Source organism: Cyprinodon tularosa, unplaced genomic scaffold (genome assembly GCF_016077235.1).
Source record: "Cyprinodon tularosa strain WSP-4 unplaced genomic scaffold, ASM1607723v1 ctg21, whole genome shotgun sequence".
In the NCBI taxonomy this organism is placed as follows: Eukaryota; Metazoa; Chordata; class Actinopteri; order Cyprinodontiformes; family Cyprinodontidae; genus Cyprinodon; species Cyprinodon tularosa.
The window spans coordinates 1,764,316-1,785,115 of record NW_024038778.1 but is presented as its reverse complement, the minus strand read 5'-3'; the positions used below and the strand labels follow the sequence as shown (position 1 = coordinate 1,785,115).

At 37.8% G+C, this 20,800-nt stretch overlaps 1 protein-coding gene across 1 annotated transcript in view; it reads right to left on the bottom strand.

The window, feature by feature from the left end:
* The window catches only part of myo15ab (myosin XVAb), an 82,524-nt gene extending 62,979 nt beyond the window's left edge, over window positions 1–19,545 (bottom strand). Inside the window, exons 1-18 of the mRNA XM_038285265.1 lie at window positions 19,151–19,545; window positions 17,833–17,970; window positions 15,292–17,739; window positions 12,092–14,374; window positions 11,864–11,983; window positions 11,422–11,739; window positions 11,063–11,260; window positions 10,367–10,608; window positions 8,953–9,346; window positions 7,948–8,030; window positions 7,544–7,607; window positions 7,338–7,447; window positions 6,137–6,211; window positions 3,882–3,972; window positions 3,779–3,784; window positions 3,590–3,693; window positions 1,354–1,417; window positions 871–984 (exon numbers count right to left, since the gene is read on the bottom strand). Of these exons, the coding sequence (XP_038141193.1) occupies window positions 871–984; window positions 1,354–1,417; window positions 3,590–3,693; window positions 3,779–3,784; window positions 3,882–3,972; window positions 6,137–6,211; window positions 7,338–7,447; window positions 7,544–7,607; window positions 7,948–8,030; window positions 8,953–9,346; window positions 10,367–10,608; window positions 11,063–11,260; window positions 11,422–11,739; window positions 11,864–11,983; window positions 12,092–14,374; window positions 15,292–17,682 (6,657 nt within the window). The 5' untranslated portion in view covers window positions 17,683–17,739; window positions 17,833–17,970; window positions 19,151–19,545. The remainder of the gene's footprint in view (window positions 1–870; window positions 985–1,353; window positions 1,418–3,589; window positions 3,694–3,778; window positions 3,785–3,881; window positions 3,973–6,136; window positions 6,212–7,337; window positions 7,448–7,543; window positions 7,608–7,947; window positions 8,031–8,952; window positions 9,347–10,366; window positions 10,609–11,062; window positions 11,261–11,421; window positions 11,740–11,863; window positions 11,984–12,091; window positions 14,375–15,291; window positions 17,740–17,832; window positions 17,971–19,150) is intronic.
* Between the last annotated feature and the right edge of the window lie 1,255 nt (window positions 19,546–20,800).

Genomic DNA, 20,800 nt, shown 5'->3' with positions numbered 1-20,800 from the left:
CATAATAAATGTAACTTCTCAGCCTCATTTGCTCCAAGCCTTTGTTTAGTCAATCTAATACTTGAATCCTGAAGTTAATCTTGCAGCCAGTTCTTATCAAGTAGAAAAGTTGTTAATGCTACAATGAAAATGGTCCTTTTAAGAAAAGCACCAGCTAACTTGGATCTAAAAACATTAGATCCAAGTCAGGTGGTGCATTTGAAGAACAATTTAGCAAATGAAATCTTTAAAAAACTTTAACATAGGATTCAATGTGCAAGCTAAGCTTGGAGTAGGCTTCACTAAATATATTTTATGCCAATGTGATCAGATCTATATTAATAAAACACATCAAGATTTTTTTTGTTTTTTTACTTCACATTACCAACACCATGTGCAACTAATTTGTTATAGATTTATTATAGGCACAGTAACACAATTTATGTATTTATTGCTGTTAATTTTGAGGGTTTTGTTTTAAAACTAAACATTTTATTTTTCATAAAATTAAAACAGAATGTTAGATCATCAAAAAGGAGCGTCATAACACAATAATGTTCCATTGTAGTCTAAAAAATTAATGTCAATCTCATTCATTAGTGTAAATTATGGACTATTGATAAAGAACAGCTACTCTGCAGTAAATAAACTCTTTTCTCAAAAAATGTAGAGCTATGTAAATACACTTTCTTTACTTTGCCTTATGTTTTTGGATTTGCATAATCTATAAGCAAGAATAATTAAAACTAACAAAAATAAATTAGTGAGTTATACACAATTCACTTCTTTAATTACCTAAAATGTAAAACAAATAAACCTCACATACTGTAGGTAGGCTAATTTATTGACATATATCAACATGTCCCCATGTGATGTGTTCTGTGATTGTACCTGGTTCAGATAGTAATACGTCTCTGCCTCTTGCAGATATAGCGAGCGCTTTTCATGAGGGGGAAGACCTGCGAGCATCTCATAAAATATATGATAGTTCCTCTCTGATTTGGCCTGTGAATTAAGAGAAACAGAAATGAGCAGAAGTCACTGATTTGTTTAATAGATTGATAGAATCCAACAGGACTAACCAAAGGCTTCATGTTTTACAGCAGGTGTTTCAGAAACTAGTTGTCGACAGCTGCTATACTAGAAGTTAAATATGCATATTTTTTCTAACACACCTGGCTAAATGACCAAAAATTTCACTAAGATTATTTTTCTTAAGGGATGCACAAAAGCTGCAGAGTACTAGCTCTCGAGGACTTGACTTGTCAGGCCCTGATCTATGGTTACCTCTTTTTCACTATGACTCATTTGTAAGACGACTCCTTCTAATGTGCTGTGTGGGTGTGTAAAGGTGTGTGCTACAAGGTTTTTCACCTGAAAGACAATGCGGGACTTCTCCAATAGGTACTGAGACGTTATGGCACCACTGATTACGCCCCTGGTAAATAGCACATACGCACACATACATCACTGAGTTAGGTAACAGGTCATACATTTGTAATGTGCTTTGATCTGCTCTGTAACAGTTTTAACAAAGGATCTGTTACTGATGTAACTGTTTTTCTGGGTCATGTTTGCACATTTTTCAGTTAACCTAATGGATATCCATTTCATTAGATGAGGTGCCCTTTGAAAGTTAAACTTACACAAGATAACATGGCACGAAGCAGGTTCATTTGGTATTTTGTCAAACACTAAAGTCCAAAATGAAGTACTATTCCCTCAGAAAGGAAATTAATACACTACAGGAATAATGACAACAGTTTGGCTGAATTAGTACCTCTAATAAGGCAAGGTCACTCTATTGCTTGCTTGATTACATTGCACATAAAAGCAGGCAATGAACATCTGACACATCTGCAAAAACATTGCCTGATGCATATGTCTGACCTTTATGTGCACAAGCGTCTAAGCTGAGCAGGAGTATGATGGCATATTCAACTTCAACACCAGAGGTATAAGCAAATGGCAGAAGTAATGATAGCATACTTGGGAACGAAGGAGTCTCTCTTGGACCTTTATTATGTTGAATGACAGAGTAACTTGTCTAAAGCCTTTAAGTTAGGAAGATTCCAAGGGCCAATGAAATATGTTCCAGTATAAATTTAAAATATAAGAAAATCAAGTAGTACGATAATTTATCCTTGTCTTCTTGCAGTGTTCTCTTTCTTAACCAACCCACCCTGTGAAATTGCAAGAAATGTTTTGGTCCTCAGGTCTTTGTCACATCAGGTCACATCTGTCAGCACAATTTGCTTGCACCAAGGATTTAGGGGCACATAAATAACGAAATGAACAAGAAAATATTTGCCCTATTGTGAAAGAACATCTGTGGCTGAAGAATGTAACGCCCCAAAAAATCTAAGTCTGGTTTTCAAAAAGAACAGCGGGAAAGGAGAGAGAGGAGAGAAGGAGGAAGGCGTCCAACAAACGTGACCCAGTTTTTCAAGAAAGGTTTGTTATCCGAGTAAAGGTTGATTGCATAAAATAAGCGAGCTATCTGCTGGCTACAACTGCTTAGTTTATTCTCCTCCAGGTCGGAGCATGACCACATCATTGAAGATGCCGTCTGGCCTTGTTCTGCTGTGCCTCTTAAACAGAAATAGATTACAAGGTTGTTTTTTTTGTTTTTGTTTTTGTTGCTTTTTGTAAAGACAATTAAATCAGGGTTAATCCAGCCTTTGTAATGAGCGTACTGTATGATTGTAACTAACATAGAGGCCAAGCAACTGAGCCAGAAAGCTAACAGAGCTGAGAATTAACATTTACACAAACTGACCAGGCAACAGGAAAATGCCCTAGTCTTCACAGAGTTAACATCAGTTGTGGGCAAATAAATGTTTAGCATACTAAATAATTCATACTAAATAATAATACTATCCTTTTTCATATGGGGCCCAAAATTCCTGGCAGCTCCCCTGCCAGGAATGTGGCAAGAACAACAATGAATCTACCACTGCCACTTTATTGCCTTCCAGAGTCACACAGGCGAAAGGGGGAGGCAAAGCGAGCACAAGCATCTTGTAATGTGACTGAAGACAAAAAGTATGTGCTAGACGGGTCAATGGTAAAACAAAAAACAAATTCAGCATTAGCTTGTGATAAAATGTAAATGAGAAAAAAAAATATTTTAAATTTGGTGAGGCTTTCATTAAAACACAACACCATACTGTTACATTATTGTAGGTTTTGTTAGATCTGACAAGAGTGTTTGATACTATTAATAATATCCTACTCTGCCTTCTCACAAAAAATTAGCTGGAGTTACTCTTCGGTAGTTTAGCCACCCCAATAAATGTGAGACTGACTCCTCCACTGTACACCTAATAAGTGATGTGCCACAACAATTTACATGGACCTTTTCATTTTATCTATACTTCAATTGTCCTCATCATAAAAAGCATCACTGTCTCTTAATCACTTATCAATGCACTACTGATGACACTTACATGATACATTCCCAAAACATAATAATCTTACTAGTTAACTACTAGGCACACATGCTTTACAGAGATAAGTAGTTGGATAGCTCTAAAACACTCTCTGAGCCTGAACCTGTTGCTGCTTTCAAGTATTTCAGTAAAAGCAAGACTCTATTATTATTACTTACTCATCCATGTAGATTTGTGTGTATTTGCCAAAGCGTGAAGAGTTGTCATTGCGGACTGTTTTGGCATTCCCAAAAGACTCCAGCAGGGGTGTAGCCTCAAGGATCTTAGAAAACATCAGAAACCAAAACATCACTATGACTATGTTACACAGAGATGTTGGTTATCTCACAATACAAATTTTACTTTACCTCTATCTGAAGGAAATGAGGCATATGGAAAATAAAATGTAATTCAAGTGAAAAAATTTCAACTTAATCTGTAGGAAGCTGCACAGCAGTTCTCAGTAAATACCTGTTGTGTGACATTTCTTTTGTGATGTATGGCTGTCAGGTAACGCAAGATTAACTTAGTGGCCTCAGTCTTTCCTGACCCACTTTCTCCACTAAAAAAGCAACAACAACAGAAATCACTGAGCATACAGATACATTTTGCAGTTTTAAATTTTAGGAGCTGATGGTAACAAATTTTCTCTAGCAACCCCCCCCCCCCCCCAAAAAAAAAAAAAACACTCCTCTTACAATGGTAAGGTGCTTGGCCATAAAGTGGATGGCTATGTAAACAAATCAATGATCAATGAGATATGTTCTCCTCAGAAAATAATTATTTCCTTCCATCCAATGATTCAGTGGAAGAGCCTGGATTTAGTAGTGAGCAAAAGAATGGGATTTTTGATGCAGAGGGGATTATGGTTTAGTGTTGATTATCGAGAGTCAGATCAAATATTTCCATAACTACATAAAAGCAAACTCCTAACGCTTCATTGCATTAAAGACATTAAAACTGTTTCAATTTTCCAAATTTACAGGAACAGTTAGGGAATGTCCCCCTGCTTATTCAACATGGCTGTGGACCAGAGCAAAAAAAGTTTATAATAGCAACTGTCAATGTCAATATTAACTTTACTTAAAATAATTCATTTTACAACTGAAAATAAATGCATTGATATGACAAAAATAACATATAAGCAATTAAAAACAGAAAACATTAATAGAATAATAAACTGTTTAAGAAGAAAAGTAGAATAGTCTTTAAATTACAAATAGTCAGGATGTCTAGCTCTATCTGCTTCAAAAGCCAAAAGAAAGAGATGTGTTTTTAAAACTTCTTTAAAGTCCTGAGGTTATGAGCAACTTTTATATGGTTCAGCAGATTATTACACAGTTTTGGGGCTACAATCAAGGCATGGTGTGCACAATGTGCACAATAATGAGTAGACATGGATGAAAAAGTTAAAAGTATGAAGGAAAACCTGGCAAGCCTTAACCAAGTCCTAATATCAACCGAACAGGACCAAGTTAAGAGTCAACATCCTCTTTTGGAAGAATTGTCGAAAAATCCAATGGATACATTCTTTAACCAAGTTGGAGCTGTTACAGCTGGAAAGAGTGGACTGACTTTTTTTTTTTTTTTGTTAAACCTATGGAATAAGAATTGGGTGTCACTAAGTGACATTCCCAAATGTTTGTGAAGTAGGCATGCAAAATACTTCTGGTAATATAGGCTATGTGTCTGACAACATTTTACACTTACAACAACAACAAAACTGACATATTATAAATTAAATATAAGATCACTGAAGTAATTTTTTCCTTTTTCATTGAACAATATCATTTCTATCAATATCGGTTTCACCTGAAATAATTGTTTTGGGAATCTAAACAAGGTTTGTGATAAGAAAAATAAATAAAAAGAAGAATTTGACTTTATAGACTGTAAAAAGGCAACCATATAGAAATACTTATAAAAAATTTGAATAACATTAACAATTTTCATGTTTTGTAAATTATTTCTTTCTTTTTTTTATGGCACTAGTGGCTTGTGCCGACAGTAGGCTGACAGGAAAGGGGGTATGACAGAGGGGGGGCGACAAGACCACAGGTCCGATTCGAACCCGGGTCGGCGACTATGGCCTTTGTACATGGGTGGTGCTCGCTAACCACTGCACTGATATAATAAATAGATTTGTTAAACATTGGGCCAAATATTTTTTTACTATATTTGTTGCATTTTTGATAAACATGGTTACAGACAATCAAAACCTCAAATTCAATGTAACAGAAACTTTGAATATTGCATCAGATAAATAAAAGTCAATTTTTTTCATATGAGATGCTTCTGAAAGCATCGATCCAGTAGTACTTTCACACAAGAAATTAGACATTTGTATCCCATGTGGAGAAAATCTCTGTTCTTTTTGACATTATTTGAGCCATTCTTGGTTTACATAAGAAAAAATACTATTAAACAGAGGCAATGTTCTTAAATTGTTTTAATATTACTATTATTATCTCTTATATGTGTTTCACTATGTAATTTTGTTAGCGTTTAGATTATCCATCCAGGTACCCCTTTCACTGAGGTCTAGATTTAAATGGGTTTTAAATGGGCCTAAAGCATTAATATCTACCGTTAACACTAATCAGAAATAGAAATATTACATTTTGCTATTGACTTTCAGAAAAAAAAATGACATTAATCTTAAAAATACTTTCCTGACAGTTCCCATAACAACAAACATCAGCAGCAAAAGTGACAGCATTTCATACCTGATCACAATACACTGGTCCTTTTTGGCATCCATCATGGTTGTATATGATAGATTAGCAATGGCAAAGAGATGACTGAAACACAAAGATACATTTTTATTTATTAACCATTATTGCAGAACAGTTACTCCTCTACCCTGTGTGTGATTGTTTTGTGAAGAAGTGGTAGAGAAAAACATGGCTAAACCTTCGCTTAGCAACCAACTAGCTACAGTTTACTGTAACAATAACCAGCCACCATGCACATTGAAATATTTATCTATGCTTGTCACTAAGGTGCAAAATGGATTCCACCTTTTCACAATACCTGCAATTTTGAGGACAGCGTAGCACTCCTAGACTTTCTTAGAGCAAGAATACAACTGCTAAATAACACAATTTTAGATCAGGCAATACCACAGACAATAATGATGAATTATAATCTAAAAGTTTTTTTCAACTGCATCTTTTCAAAGATGTTTTCGCAATCAAACAACAAAATGATTTTATCTAATTGGGATTTGTTTTCTGAAAAATGGAAAAATTATCCCAAGACTGCAAATTATCCAGGATATTAACTTTACTGAAAAGCAGAGCAAACATAACAGACAACAGGCAAGAGGGTAATATTAAGACTGAAGATATTAAGACATCTTCAAAGGGAGAATCTGCTAAAATGAGACCCAATAACTGTTCATTGACTCTTTTGTACAGGAATAACAGAAAATACTTATTAAAATGTTCTGTTTGACTCTTGCCAAAAGTCATATAGGTGAAAGATAATCTGAACTAAGATTTCTGGCTCATGGAACCTTATGTAACAGAAACAGAGACAAAATTTGACATCTTCAATCACAGCATCCCATATCATTGAGAGTGAAACATGGAGGTGTCAGCATCATGCTGTGGACAGGCTTTTCTTAAAGAGGGACTGCTGCAAACTACTCAAAGTTGACTGGGAGATGAATGGAAATAAAGAGCAATACGAAAAGTCTTAAATACCTACCACATTCAGTGAAAATTTATGTGAAGAAATGTGGGAAAAAAAATTAATTAGCATTGCTGCTGACTAAATCTGTTCCTCTTTACACAGAGTGGTTGAATTGAGATCACTAATTACTGAAGTGAAGGAAAAATGTACATTATGAAATAGCTCTCAATTTAAAAATCAGACTAAGATAATTGGAAAGTTTGTGAAGGTCTGAAACACTCAAACGCTTACGGGGGGTTGTCACTCAGACCATGGCCTTCATACTGGTGCACCATGTCTGTGCCGTAGATGTTGAGCAACTTGTAGGGGTTCACAGACACAAGGATGCTCCCTATGTAGGTCTGAAGGAAATAAATAGACAAAAAATAAATGATAATCTTATTGTTTATAATATTTGACTATATTAGGTTATTGTTATGGTTATGTTCAAAACATACGTATATAAGTTCGTGGTCAAAGCGTTTCTTCAGGTTCATCACAACTGTGGTTTCATTCAGTTCCCTGAAATAAAGTGAAACAACGCAAAACAAACAAACAACAAACAAAAACACTGAGTTATATAGTCAAATTATCAGCAGCCCTGCAGTGATGCTGAAATCCACTATTCATTATTTTTACTTAAAGACAAACAGGGTATTTTTTCCTACAAATTCATCATTGTTAGTTTTACACAAAATAACTTATGTGGTGAAGCAAACAAAATGCTAATGAGGTCCGAAAAGCGCACTGAATTATGGATAATAAAACTTAATGGCTATTGCTTTCTCAAATTACACATCCACTGAAAAAAGTATAACAGCAGTTAATGCCCAATATTTATATTGGTCTGAATTGTGCTTACGGGAGCTGAGTCATGTCTTCCATTCCCTCTGCCCATCGTACCACTCTGTGGGCTGTTGTTGGCATGCTTATTATAGAATAGATCTGGACACAATTAATAGACAATTATAGTGGTATTAGAGACATAAAACAACACAACATTTTCTAAGCTTCAGAAATATAATCACTGTTGAATTCAGAGCTGGCAAATAAATTGTTATAGAATATTTATAGTCTAGTTCAGTAATTCCCAACCAGGGGAAGGAACCCCCGTACCTCTAGTTGTCCGTGAGTGCATTGCAAGGGGTACATGAAAACATTTTATTTCTTAGGTAGTAAAATAAAATAGGGCTTAAATCGGTTTTGCTTTGTGAGGACCCAATTGAAAAAATAAACAAGCTTTTATCAACCAAACAGTAAATTTTTCTTATATGTTTGATTTCACCTTCAGCTGTGACACACATCAAAACCAGGCAGAAGAACAGACTGGATGTAGAGACCAGCCTGGTACCTGCTGTATTTCACACTGATCTATCAGATCTCATCAAAGCTCAGGTGTCTTGATGAAAACAAAGTAAAACTAATGATGTCAGTCTAACTATATTTTTTCTTCTCTATGTTTTGTTCCTAATGCATCAAGTTTAAAAGTGATTATAAGGAAGTTACTCAGAGGAGTTCCTATTTCATAAATACTGGTTTATAACATGATCTTATTTATTTTTTTTATTTCGATTCCTTACTAACTTCAACGCAACATACTTGTGTTGTTTTTTTACTTGAGAGGAAAATAACATTTGACTGAGAGGGGTACTCATGGTAAGACAAAATGCCCAAAGGGGTACACAAGTAAAAAAAGGCTGGGAAACACTGGTTTATTTTGTAAGCCTAAAAATATATTTGTGACTTTTAGACATATGGTCTTTTAAGTTTTGCTTGAACTATGCATACATGACTTGAAAAAAAACTTTATTTTCTTTATTTTCTTCAACATTCATGTCTTTTTTTCCACATGAATGAAGTTAGATACCTTATCATACCAGCTTTGGCCTGGTACTCTGGCTCTGCTAGGAGTCCAATCTTGGTTCTGAGGTTGTTTGTCCACAACCTGAGGGTTTGGTGTATATCCTTCCAACACCCCATCTTCTTTGTACATAGACCACTTTGATAAATTCTGAAGAGTGCCATGTGGCAAAACTCTTTCCGCCGCCCAAACATCATCCCCACTTTCACCTCCACCTCTAACGTTCCTGGCCCAGTGGCCAGATCGTGGCCCGTATGGAGGTATTACAGCAAAACGATGGTCCTCCCCCTGAAGTTCTGTTGGCACAGTGTATGAAGCATAACGAAGCTGCTGGTTTTGGATGGCATCAGACAGTTTTGGGTTGTGGAACTGGCGTGTGAGAAGAGAGCCATCTGGGAGCCTGTGAGAAAAATAATACTGTAAAGGAATTTTAGTAAAGAGCTACACTATACTTGTTAAATATAAGATCAAGGACTCCAGGAATTAAACTGGCCTTTTACTACTTAATTTCTCCTTAAAAAGCTAAAAGTTTTTTTAAACTTTTATATGACTGAATATTGAGGCCTTTCCTTCCATTCCAAAAACATGATTTCTAATGATGCGTTTTGGGTTATCAGTTATTTTGAGTTATGTTCTATATTTATCCTGCTATATGTTTAGGCTGCTGGATAACATAGGGACCACTTTTCTTCATTCTGCTTAATTTCATTTCAATTCTCCAGTTTGACAGTATTTGTTAAGTTCCACTTATAACTTTATGTTATCTCTGCTTTTTCTCATCATAGTAGTTTAATGTGGTCTTTTCCTGTTCAGCTGTGACTCCCTACATCCTGGACTGAAATATTAGCTGTGCTGCTGCCATCGACATCTCTGTTTTTAGATGTTGGAGTCAATAAGTGGATGCACTCAACTGGTTTTCCTTGACAGAAACTTTTAACCAATCTGAGTGTGTTGTCTATGCAAAGTGCCTTAAGATAATATGTGTTGTGAAATGTTGCTATAAAGTATAAATAAACTGAATTGATTGCATAGATGTCTTTAGAGAGACTTCCTTGGAGAGTCTACTGAGACCGCTGTCCCCACGACTCTGTCCTGGATAAGTGGAAGACGACGAGTACGAATAGATGCCTTTTTATACCATACCTTTTACTTTAAAACCCAATTAAATGTTGTTTACAGGTATCATTGTTTTTTTCTGTGTATATTCAAACAAAAGTGTTGGTAATGGAAAATGTTATAAATCGGAATTAATGTATCATAAACAGGCAGTTCATCAATGGACCTTGGAGTAAACTCTTTGGGGGACAGACCCAAATGCCTCATTAGACACTTGGTGGCTGAAGATATTCTTTGCCACATTATGGAAAGCTCTGTCATTTACATAAGTTCCTAGTTTATTAAAAAAAATATAACTTCACACCTGTAAGTGGCACCACGTAGTTCTTCATTCTGCAGTGCAGAGGCAACATTGGGGCTTCTGGGTTTGGGTACAGCAGACAAAGCTGAGGTATCAGAGAGATGGTAAAGGCCAGTAGAACGGAGTCCCTGATTTTGCCTAAGAGCAGCTGCCAAGTTTGGAGTGGATGGTTTCTGACCAGGCAATACTAAAGAACCATCAGGGAGCTGGTATGTTGCAGTACGAAGGTTCTGATTCAGAAGAGCCTAGAGGTGTTGGATCAGAGAAAAATACTTAATCAATATTACAATGGCCAAAAAAATAGTCTACGGTGTCCTGCAAAACATGTTTGACATTAAAATGGCAACTTTTACATATTCATTTAATAAACCTATAAAGAGCATAAAAAGTATGAAGTAAATGGAAATTGATTATCAGCATTAAGGAAATCTTTTGTAAGCATTTTTTACCCTCTTAGTCAATGCTTTTTAAACCACTCACAGTCCCAGTCATTGGGGCATACTTCTGTCAACTTTGCCTATCTCCAAACTGATTTTTTTTTTTTTTTTTTACTGCATACAACTCATTATGATTCAAAGCATCAAACATACTGTGTAGATTTAAGGCAGTATTATTCTATCATAAACTAACTCTGATTTAAACTTCTTAACAACTTCATTTCTTCACCTCTACCAAAGGTTAAATAGAGAAGACACCTACTGTGGACAGATTAGGTCCAACTGGTTTTCTTGGGTCGATGATTATGGTTCCATCAGGAAGGGCATAGGATACGCCTTTAAGATATGGATTTTGCAGGGCTGCTGTCAGATTTGGACTCTTTGGCTTTCTTGGGTCCACAATAATAGTTCCATCTGGAAGGGTGTATGAAGCAGCTTTCAAGGCTTGATTACCTAGAGCCTAGACAGGCAGGAGGGTTATGTAAAAGTGAGTGCAATAAAATAGAAGAATCAGCAGATTAGAACAAGGTATTTATGTCAATTTTTAGAAACTTAAAACCATAGCACGCACAAATAGTATGAAAATAAGGATAGACATAAAAATCTAAATCTACAATTAACCTTTGCCAGATTTGGTGATACTGGAGTATTTGGGTCTCGAACCCCCTGTGGTAATGTGAACGAAGCATTCCGCAAAGATGATTGTTGAAGAGCATTAGACAGGTTGGGAGAGGTAGGCTTCCGTGGGTCTATGATAATAGTGCCATCCGGGAGGGTGTACGAAGCACCTTTGAGGTAAGGGTTCTGAAGTGCTGCTGTGAGGTTGGGAGTCTTCTGTGTTTTTGAGTCTATCACAATGGTACCATCGGGAAGAGAGTAAGAAGCTTCTCGTAGGGCTGGGTTATTTAAGGCCTTACTAAGGTTTGGCGAAATAGGGTGCTGAAACAGAAAGATATGTGTATTAATGATCAACAATGTGATTGTAAGGATGATATTTAACTGAAACATGTATGAACAAATTATTTCATTGTATGTAAAGTTTGGAACTAGAAGTAATTGTTACTTTCTGTCTGGGATCCATGATGCTGCCATCTCGAAGAGTATATGAAGCTGTTCTCAGATTCTGGTTTTGAAGGGCTCCAGAAAGGTTGGGTGACATTGGCTTATGAAGTAGGCGTGGGTCCTGTTTTTGTTCAATTTGAGGAGTCGAAAAACTAAATTAGAACTGGTAGTAACATTAACCTTTGAAAAGATAAACATAAATGCAAATCTATTTCAATTTATTACTTACCCTGATAACTGATCCATCAGGCATTATATATGAGGCACTTCTGACTTGGTGGTTTTGCAATGCATGACCAAGCAATGGAGAAGACCTGGGATTTGTATAAGGGCTCATCAGGGTTCTCTCTGGTAGCCGGTATGATGCCTGCATCAACTGAGGGTTTTGCAGGGCTCTTCCCAACATAGGGGAAGAGGGTGACCTAGAAACCACTGAGGATCTTCTAAGTTGCACAGGTGTCTGAAAGGATGCTTGCCGGAGATTCGGGTTCTGTTGAAGAGCACTGTGAAGCTGAGGCCCAGCTGGGGCATAAGGATTACGACGTTGCATCATAGGCGATTTTAGATTAGACACATTATGCAATCCAGTTTGGTTTTGCGGTGCATCTTGAAGCAATGGTGATTGTCTTGGCTCAGAAATGTAATCATATGTTGTACCAATAGTTGGTCCATACAAGGATTGTAAATGTGAAGTCTGATATGAAGCCATGCCTCTCATTGCCTGACTATGTCTCATGGCTCCAGAGAGCAAAGGAGATGAGGGTAAAGATGGGGCATATGAAGACGGAGGTCTGCGAAGAGGAGAAATGTAGGATGCTTCCCTCACTGTTTGGTTTTGCAGAGCTCCAGAGAGAGTTTGTGAAGGAGGGAGCAAAGGCTGTTCATAAGGTGAAATTGGTCTTTGCTGTGTAGAATCATGAGCATCTACTAATCCTGGAACCATCTGACCCATGCCCACGACTTGAGCTGCTTCTGGTCCAAGTACTGAAAAAGCATCTGGTCGAATACTCCGTAAAGAACTGGATAACATGGGAGAGGAGGGACCAACAAAGTGTTGGTTATGCAGCGCATCTTGAAGCAATGGTGCAGTGTCAGGTTCAGAAATATAGTCATATGGCATATGGACAGTTGGTCCATACTGTAAATGTAATGGTGGAGTCTGAAAAGAGGCCATGCCTCTCATTGCTTGATTATGTCTCATGGCTCCAGAGAGCAATGGAGATGAAGGTACGGATTGGGCATACACAGACTGAGGTCTTTGAATTGGAGAAATATTGGATTCTTCTCTAACTGTGTGATTTTGCAAGGATAACCTGTCAGAAGACGGGGCAAAAAATTGTTGCAATGGCTCACCATTAGGCCCAGCATAAGAATCCAACACATTGGACTGATGATTCAGCCGAGGAGAAAGGCGTGGGGATGGACTGCGTGACATATGTTTAAGGGAAGGCTGCGGGGAGGAAGGAGGCATACTTCTTATTGACTGTTGCACCCTAAGGGGACGCCCTCGAGCAATGGGGCGAACAGGAATATGTCTAGATTCTCTTCTTCCCAGGGGAGCACGGTGGGCCATCAGAGGAGAATGGAAAGGAGAAGAATGAAGGGAGGAGTCTATGGTAAGAACAGAAGATCTATTACTTCTTATTGAAGAGGCACGAAATGGACGCACATTCTGAGTTGGTGGTGGAACTGGTCGCCCTCTTAGGCCCATGGGTGAGGGCCTGACAGTACCTAATGGAACATTTCCTAATCTCCTTGGCCTGGCCAATGGTGTAGGGTCCCTGAGCAGCCGAGTGGAACGACGAGAAAGTGTAGGTGAGGATGGAGCTTGCTGAGGCCCTTTAGGAGATAAACTATGGCGGGAAGGAGTAGGAGAGGGCCTTCGACTTAATCTTGGAGAGAGAGGCGGCGATGTGAGACCTGGGGAAAGAGAAGGTGAAGGTGGCTTTTGCATCTTTGTCCTTCCCAATGGACTTCGAGTTGGAGAGATTAATGGCTGCGGACTTTGTCTCCCCATGGAAAGGCGGGGTGATGAAGGTGGAGAACGCTGCCTCACTGGTCCTCTTTCCAAAGTTGGCGGACTACCACGAATTAGTGATGTACGAGGAGAATGGGAGGGTGAGGGCACGTGGGCCATAGGAGAAGGTGACCTATGAGGCTGCACTCCCTGATGTAGAACTGGAGAAGCAGAAGATGATATTTGCCTAGACAAAATAGATGGAGGTCTGTGAGAATTAATGAACCCACCCCTAATGGAAGGTTGTGGGGAGGGGATCTGCCTTCTTGCAGCAATAGGGGAGGGTGGTGGTGAACCCACGGCAGAAGGATGGCGCTGCATTTGCGGGGAGGGAATAATGACCGAGCGGCGGGATGGAGTCGAAGGTTGCATACGACGAGCAGGTTGAGGAGACATGCTTGCTTGTTTAATTATCATTGCTGTTGGTGTTGGGACTGTTGGGAGGTTGTAACCCGGCGGCTGTGGTATCATCATTGGATCTGTCATCATCTGCAGCTGCGAAAAGATGTAGATTAAAAAATAAAAGACTGCTATAAAATTACCAAATTAATAATATTTTACTATTTTATAAAATTTATAAGGTATTCAATAATATAGAATTATGCTTAAAACAAAGCGACTAAATATCAATCTTAGGCTATTTTATTTGCATTACAAGCAATACTATGGATGCATTTTAATTTTCGAGGTAAATGCCAGTGTTAAAATTTAACTAAACTAACTAACCTGATAAATACTATGTCTTTTTCTATGTTTAAACCCTAAAAAGCTAAAGGCTGTTTTTCAACTCCTGCACTACTGCAAGTGCTTCATTGGTAAAATAGCCTGACCAGTATTACCTGTATACCTTTGATAAATATATAGTATATTAGAGCATGTCTTAGAGTAAGCTCAATCAGCTAGCCCCAGGACAAGCATGGGCAAAGCCAATCTGACTACTGTGATGTTTGTTACATGTGCAGCTTTTAAGATTTGATTTCAATATATAAGCTATCATCAATATGCAGAATTTGGTGGCAGACAAAAAGACATGTTGACATTTGTACAGTACATTCAGGCAGAAACCAACCTAAAAAATGTAGTCCTCACAGGACCAGAGTTCACAAATTGAGTCATGGCAAGAGGCTGGCTTGGCTAGTCCTTTTTTGCCCCATTTCTTTTTAAGTGCTCGATATTACAGTGTTTTTCTCTTGAACAGAGTCTCAACCTTTAGTCACATATAATCCATAGGGCATACTACAGTGAGACCTATATATTGTGCAACAAGCTGAGCACAGCTAAAACAGTAAATATATATTCTTTACAACCTGGACACATAATTTTGTTTCCAATTACTGTCTTGTTTTATATGCTGTATGAGAATAGATGCTCCATCCTGGCAATAATCAGTGACAGACTATAACTAAAATTACCTGTGGTTGTAGAGACATGGGTTGTTGTTGCAACAATTGCTCTGACATCATCTGCTGCTGTTGGGACATAGGTTGCTGGGCCATCAACTGGTGTTGTGGTGACATGTGTGTAGGCATTGTTTGAGGTAACATACCATTCCCTTGTTGAAATATCATCTGCTGCTGTGGAGACATAATTTGCTGGGGTGCCATTTGCTGTTGTGGTGACATCTGTGTAGGCATCATTTGAGGTAACATACTATGCTCTTGTTGAAACATTATCTGCTGCTGTGGTGACATCATCTGTTGTGTTAATTGTATTTGTTGTAGTTGTTGTTCCAATACCGGCATTTGCTGCTGAAATGATGTCATATCTCCAAGTTGATATGGTGCAAGAGAAATCTGGTCTTCATACTGGATATCTGACATGTCTTCAAACTCTGGATCTGGAGGCAGAATAGGTGGAGGAGGCAAAGGAACTTCTAGTCTCTCTTTTCCAAACAGTCGCACTTGAGGTCTAGGAACTCTAAATGTAATGTCTCCTGTGTGAATTCCATCAAAGTCCTCCTCAGTTTGATTCATTTGAAATGCATATTGGTCCCCACTCAGGCTTTCCACATTATCTACACCTGGCACTTCAAAACCATACACCGGTTGGCCTCCAAGTGGAAATGTTGTCTGTTGGGAGTTCAAGTCTTGGTAATGCATCCCAGCCTCACTATACCCAAGCTGATAATCTGGTTGAAATCCTACTTGCATTTCCATAGTTGGAGTGTAAGGATCCCCATAATAACCTGCCTGCTCAATGTCAGAGTAACCCGTTTGTCCATGTGCATAATAAGCTCCCTGTCCATTTTCATCATAATAAAGTGGAGGCTGAGGTTCAAGAAATCCTCCCATCTCCCCTCCATATATGTGACCTTGAGCATAATAATCAAGGGCTTCATCTCCATACATTGCCTGCTGTTGCTGGTACCCACTATAATTTGGTTCCTGAGTGTCATAATACCCTTGGGCAGGGAAATAAGGTTCATTGTAAATGTAAAGTCTATCATCATAATATTCACCATTTGGATCATAAAATTGATCTTCCTCATAGTACCCTAGGTCTTGATAGTCTGCACCTTCAGTCTCATTTTCATAGTAGCTATATTGACAATTTCTTCCAATTCTTGGTGCTGACTCAACTCCATAATCACCATAGCCATCTTCATACCTGTAACCTCTCTGGGTGTCTATATATTGCTGGTCATAATCGTTATCTTCCTCCCCAAACTCATAACCATTGTTGTGGTAACCATGCACAAACCGCCGGGAGCTAGAATGTCGGTTATTTCCTCTACGAACACCTAAGCCATAATGACCTGAATTTTCCTGCATTTTTTTTGACAGAAATCGTTTGGTAAGCCAATTGGTTGCAGCAGCAACCTTACCAACCAATAGACTACTGTTCTTGAAGTCATCACTGGTGCCATCTTGCTTTTTAAATAGCCCTCTAAAGAAGCTGCCTTTTTTCTTATTTGAATTTCCACCTCCAAGACGAAGTAACATGTATGTGGGTTTTTTCCCTCCATTAGCTGCTGCCTTCTCTTTGGCTTCTTTTTCCTTCTTTTTCTTTTGACTTGTTTTAAATCTCATCATGAATCGAGATGTGTTTTTCATCATAGACTTTCGTCGTTTTTTCTTAGCAAGCCGGCTCTTCCTCCTTCCCAAACCAAGAAACAATCGTGATGTGCTTTTTAGTTTCTTTACGCTGTTTTTGCGCCTTTTGATGCCAGAAAACTTCATAAACATTTTTGACATGTTCTTTAGACCTTTCTTTGGGAGTTCTTTAACTGGAGCCTTTGTTTCCTCTTTTTTGCCTTTTTTCTTTTTCGCATCAATATCAGATTTTCCTCCTTTCTGGTGACGATCATCCTTAGATTTCTTTTTAGATTTACTGTGCGCCACTTCATCTTCATCGCCGTCCTCCTCATCATCATAGTCTTCATCATCCTCATCAGAGTAGTCGTCTCTAGATTTCCCACGTTTCTTGTCTTTGTCTCCTTTACCGCCTCGACCTTTTCTCCTTCTGTCATCCTCCTCATCCTCCTCATCCTCGTCTTCACTAAACTCTTCATCCTCTTCTTCATCACTCAGATCCTCCTCTTCCTCCTCAGACTCTACTTTTTTACCTTTCCCCTTGTCTTTTCCTTTTTTACCATCATCTTTTCCTTTGGATGGCTCTTCTTTTCCCTTCTTACCACCTTTCTTATCATCTTTTCCACCCTTCTTGTCATCCTTTCCAGCTTTTTTGTCATCTTTTCCTCCCTTTTTGTCATCCTTAGCTTTTTTTTCATCCTCTTTCTTTTTTTCCGGTTCCGGTTTTCCACTTTTCTTGGTGTCCTTTTTATTGTCTTTCTTGCCAGGCATTTTGAGCAGTTGCTGGAATTACACCATGACCCTAGTAGTATATTCAGTGATGCTGACCTTAAAACAAAAAGAAAGAAAAAAGTGAAATTAGGTCTGCAAAGCCACAACGATAGCCACTGATGCACAAATAAAATCTTATCTTTAACAAACCTTTAAAGTATTTTTTGTTTTAGATGTGACTGTATGATTTTGCACTTGGACTTTGTGAGGGTTCAACATTAGTTTGAGAAGAAATCCACCTGTTCTTATGAGCTCCACACTGTTCAAATCTAGTCCCCATGAAGTCACCTGTGGGGATACAAAAGAGCTCATACTTGCAGTCTTTAAAAACACATTTCTTGTAAAACCACTAAAATCTAGATTTATTCAAGCATCTCACTTTCTTCAAAGGGGGTTGAAGAGGGTAGAACTGAACAACAATATTTAATACTGTATAAGTTTTAATTGGGCCTTTCCTTTTTTCATTTTTTCTTACATTGTGTTTTAGGTGGAGGTGGAATTGTTGACACCCTCTAGAGTATTGTCAAGTTTTTTTTAGAACCTATATGGATTTTTTCCCAAGTTAAATTTCTTCATAAAACTTGTTTTGTTAATTTTTACTAAATTGGTTGTAGCGGTAATACAAATTCCAAAGAAAACAAAGTATTCCAGAAACAAGATAATAATAAGTAAAATTTTTACAGGTTGTTTATACCTCCATCTTCAAAAAACAAGAAGAAACTTGGTAAGGGAACTTGGTAACCTCACCCATGATTATTTTTCAGTAAAAATAGACGAGAATTCATTTAACAGAAAAATCACATTGGTAAGACAGTAGGTAACATATTTTCCTGCTCTTCTATTAAAATTAACTGCTCAGCAGCCTCTGTCACATTAAAAAAATATATTTCCTATAGAAATTACTTTCAGGTACTGGTTATGTGTGACGAATAATCTCCCACCAGTTATTTACATGGATTTAATCACACAAACTACATAAAAGTTTTTCATGATTAAACCCATGGACTTGAATTAAAGTTGAAGTGAAAAACCACCAGGGGATAAATACAACAGCTATGAAAGACATATAGAAAGACAAGAGAACTATCAAACAAGGGCTTAGAAACCAAGTATACTGAAAATATGGCAATAATTTGTCCAACGTTTCTCCAAATGTAACAAATTCAATTCATCATTACTTTTTTTTTTTTTTATTCTGTTCCTTAAGCTCCCTCTCACATTTTTTTTCTTTTTAATTATCTTATTTTTATGTTATTAAATGTTTATTTATTAATCTATTTATATATTTATTTTTCCTCCTATACTGCTCAAACGAAATGCCCCTGGTGCGATTTATTATAGTGGTTTAAGTCAAAGTCTAAGTCTTAGAACTTAAAAAAACCAAGACATTACAGCTTTAGTTCCAAGTTCCAAGTGAATTTTGCCAAATGTAAAAATGAAATACAACATTTTAAATTATTAGTTTTACCTTCTCAGTGGTCAGATGTGTAGCCAATATCAAGTTCCTGTGACAATGTTGACAATTTTAGCATCCAATTGTTGTCTTTCTCCTTGTTGAAAGACAATCAGAATTGAAGAAGACCTGACTTGGTTGTGGTCAGGCTCTAAAGTCTTCAAGTAAGGTGGCTCCTGATATGATCACAAGTCTCTTCTTTATTGATCCAGAAAGAAGAACGCAGAAAATAATAATTTCAGATAGCAATGTGTGTCTTCCTCTGACTTTACATGTCCTTCACTAATACCTGCAACACATTTCCTCACTCAAATCAGCATCCTGTGCAGAATGTGATATCAAATGTGTGCAAGTAAGAGAGACAGGAGATGAGTTGCATTTGTCTGTGTGCACTTATGTGCAAGCATCTGTGTGGTTATGTGTGTGTGTGTGTTTGGACAGTTCCTTGTTCCCGGTCATGGAAGGAGCCTTAATTTGTCATCTGGCTCTGCAGTTGAAACTTGAGATATCTGAGTGGCTGAGGGGGCGGGGCATAAATAATACAAAACGTCCGGACAGAAGATAAGCATGATTAGCTTATCCTCTGAACGGCAGAAGATTACCTTGATTAGTATTAACATGATGTCAAATCTACAAATACCAAGTAATCATTAAACTCAGGTTTTAATGTATATATATACTTTCTGCATTTAAATCAAACAGAAACAAGCTACTGTATGCCTCAACTGCTAACCTATTTCTACATGTGTTAAGACAGGAAATGGGGAAAAGCTGGGAGTTGTTAAAGATATGACGTCTTCCCTCTAAGGTATCAGTAACTCAAGAATGACTCTCACAAACTTACAGAGGTCCAGCAAGTAAAGGATCAGTAACAGGGCTGTGATTATTAGTGCCATCAACCAAATTATCCCTCTTCCCAAGAGAAGGGGTCAGATTGCCAGATCTGTCCAACTACAGGGTACAGGTGTAAGGTTGCCAGATCTGGATCTTTCAGAATGCTTGTCTATCTAATTATTACAAACCATGTAGTCCATGTTAATGCATGTTTGCACAAGGTTTCACAAAGACACTTTAAAAAAAGCTTGATTCTTTCTATGCACAATACTTTTTTTTCCTTATCCCACAGTTTGTCTTGCAGCTCATGTGGCTGTTAGAATAAAAGAAAAAAAAAACTTTAAATGTAGGCAGCCAGTTTTCCACCTTCCCAAAGCAATTGGTGCTGGCAGGTGGTCCTCCATCTTTTGATAGAATTTGTAAAGAGGAAACAGCATAGAGACACCAGAATACATGCCTGGGAGAACAAAGTAGAATTACAACAGAGGTGCACATGATGAGCCTCATCAAAAGCATTCAGGTCCTGAGGGGAAGCAAGAGATCATCTCTGTCAGTTAACACACAATTTGCCCCCCCACACACTACCACCACCACACACATGTACGCACACACGCACACACGCACACACGCACTCATACACACACACACAAACACCCACAAACACACACACACACACACACACACACACACACACATAGCAATCTGCTGCTATCTAGTGGAACAGATCAACACCTGCAGCGCTCTTATTTCGGAGTTAATCTGAGCTGATTGAGTTAGTGGTTCTCAACCTTCTTTTGTAGCAAAATGTCATGATGTTTACAAATGGACATG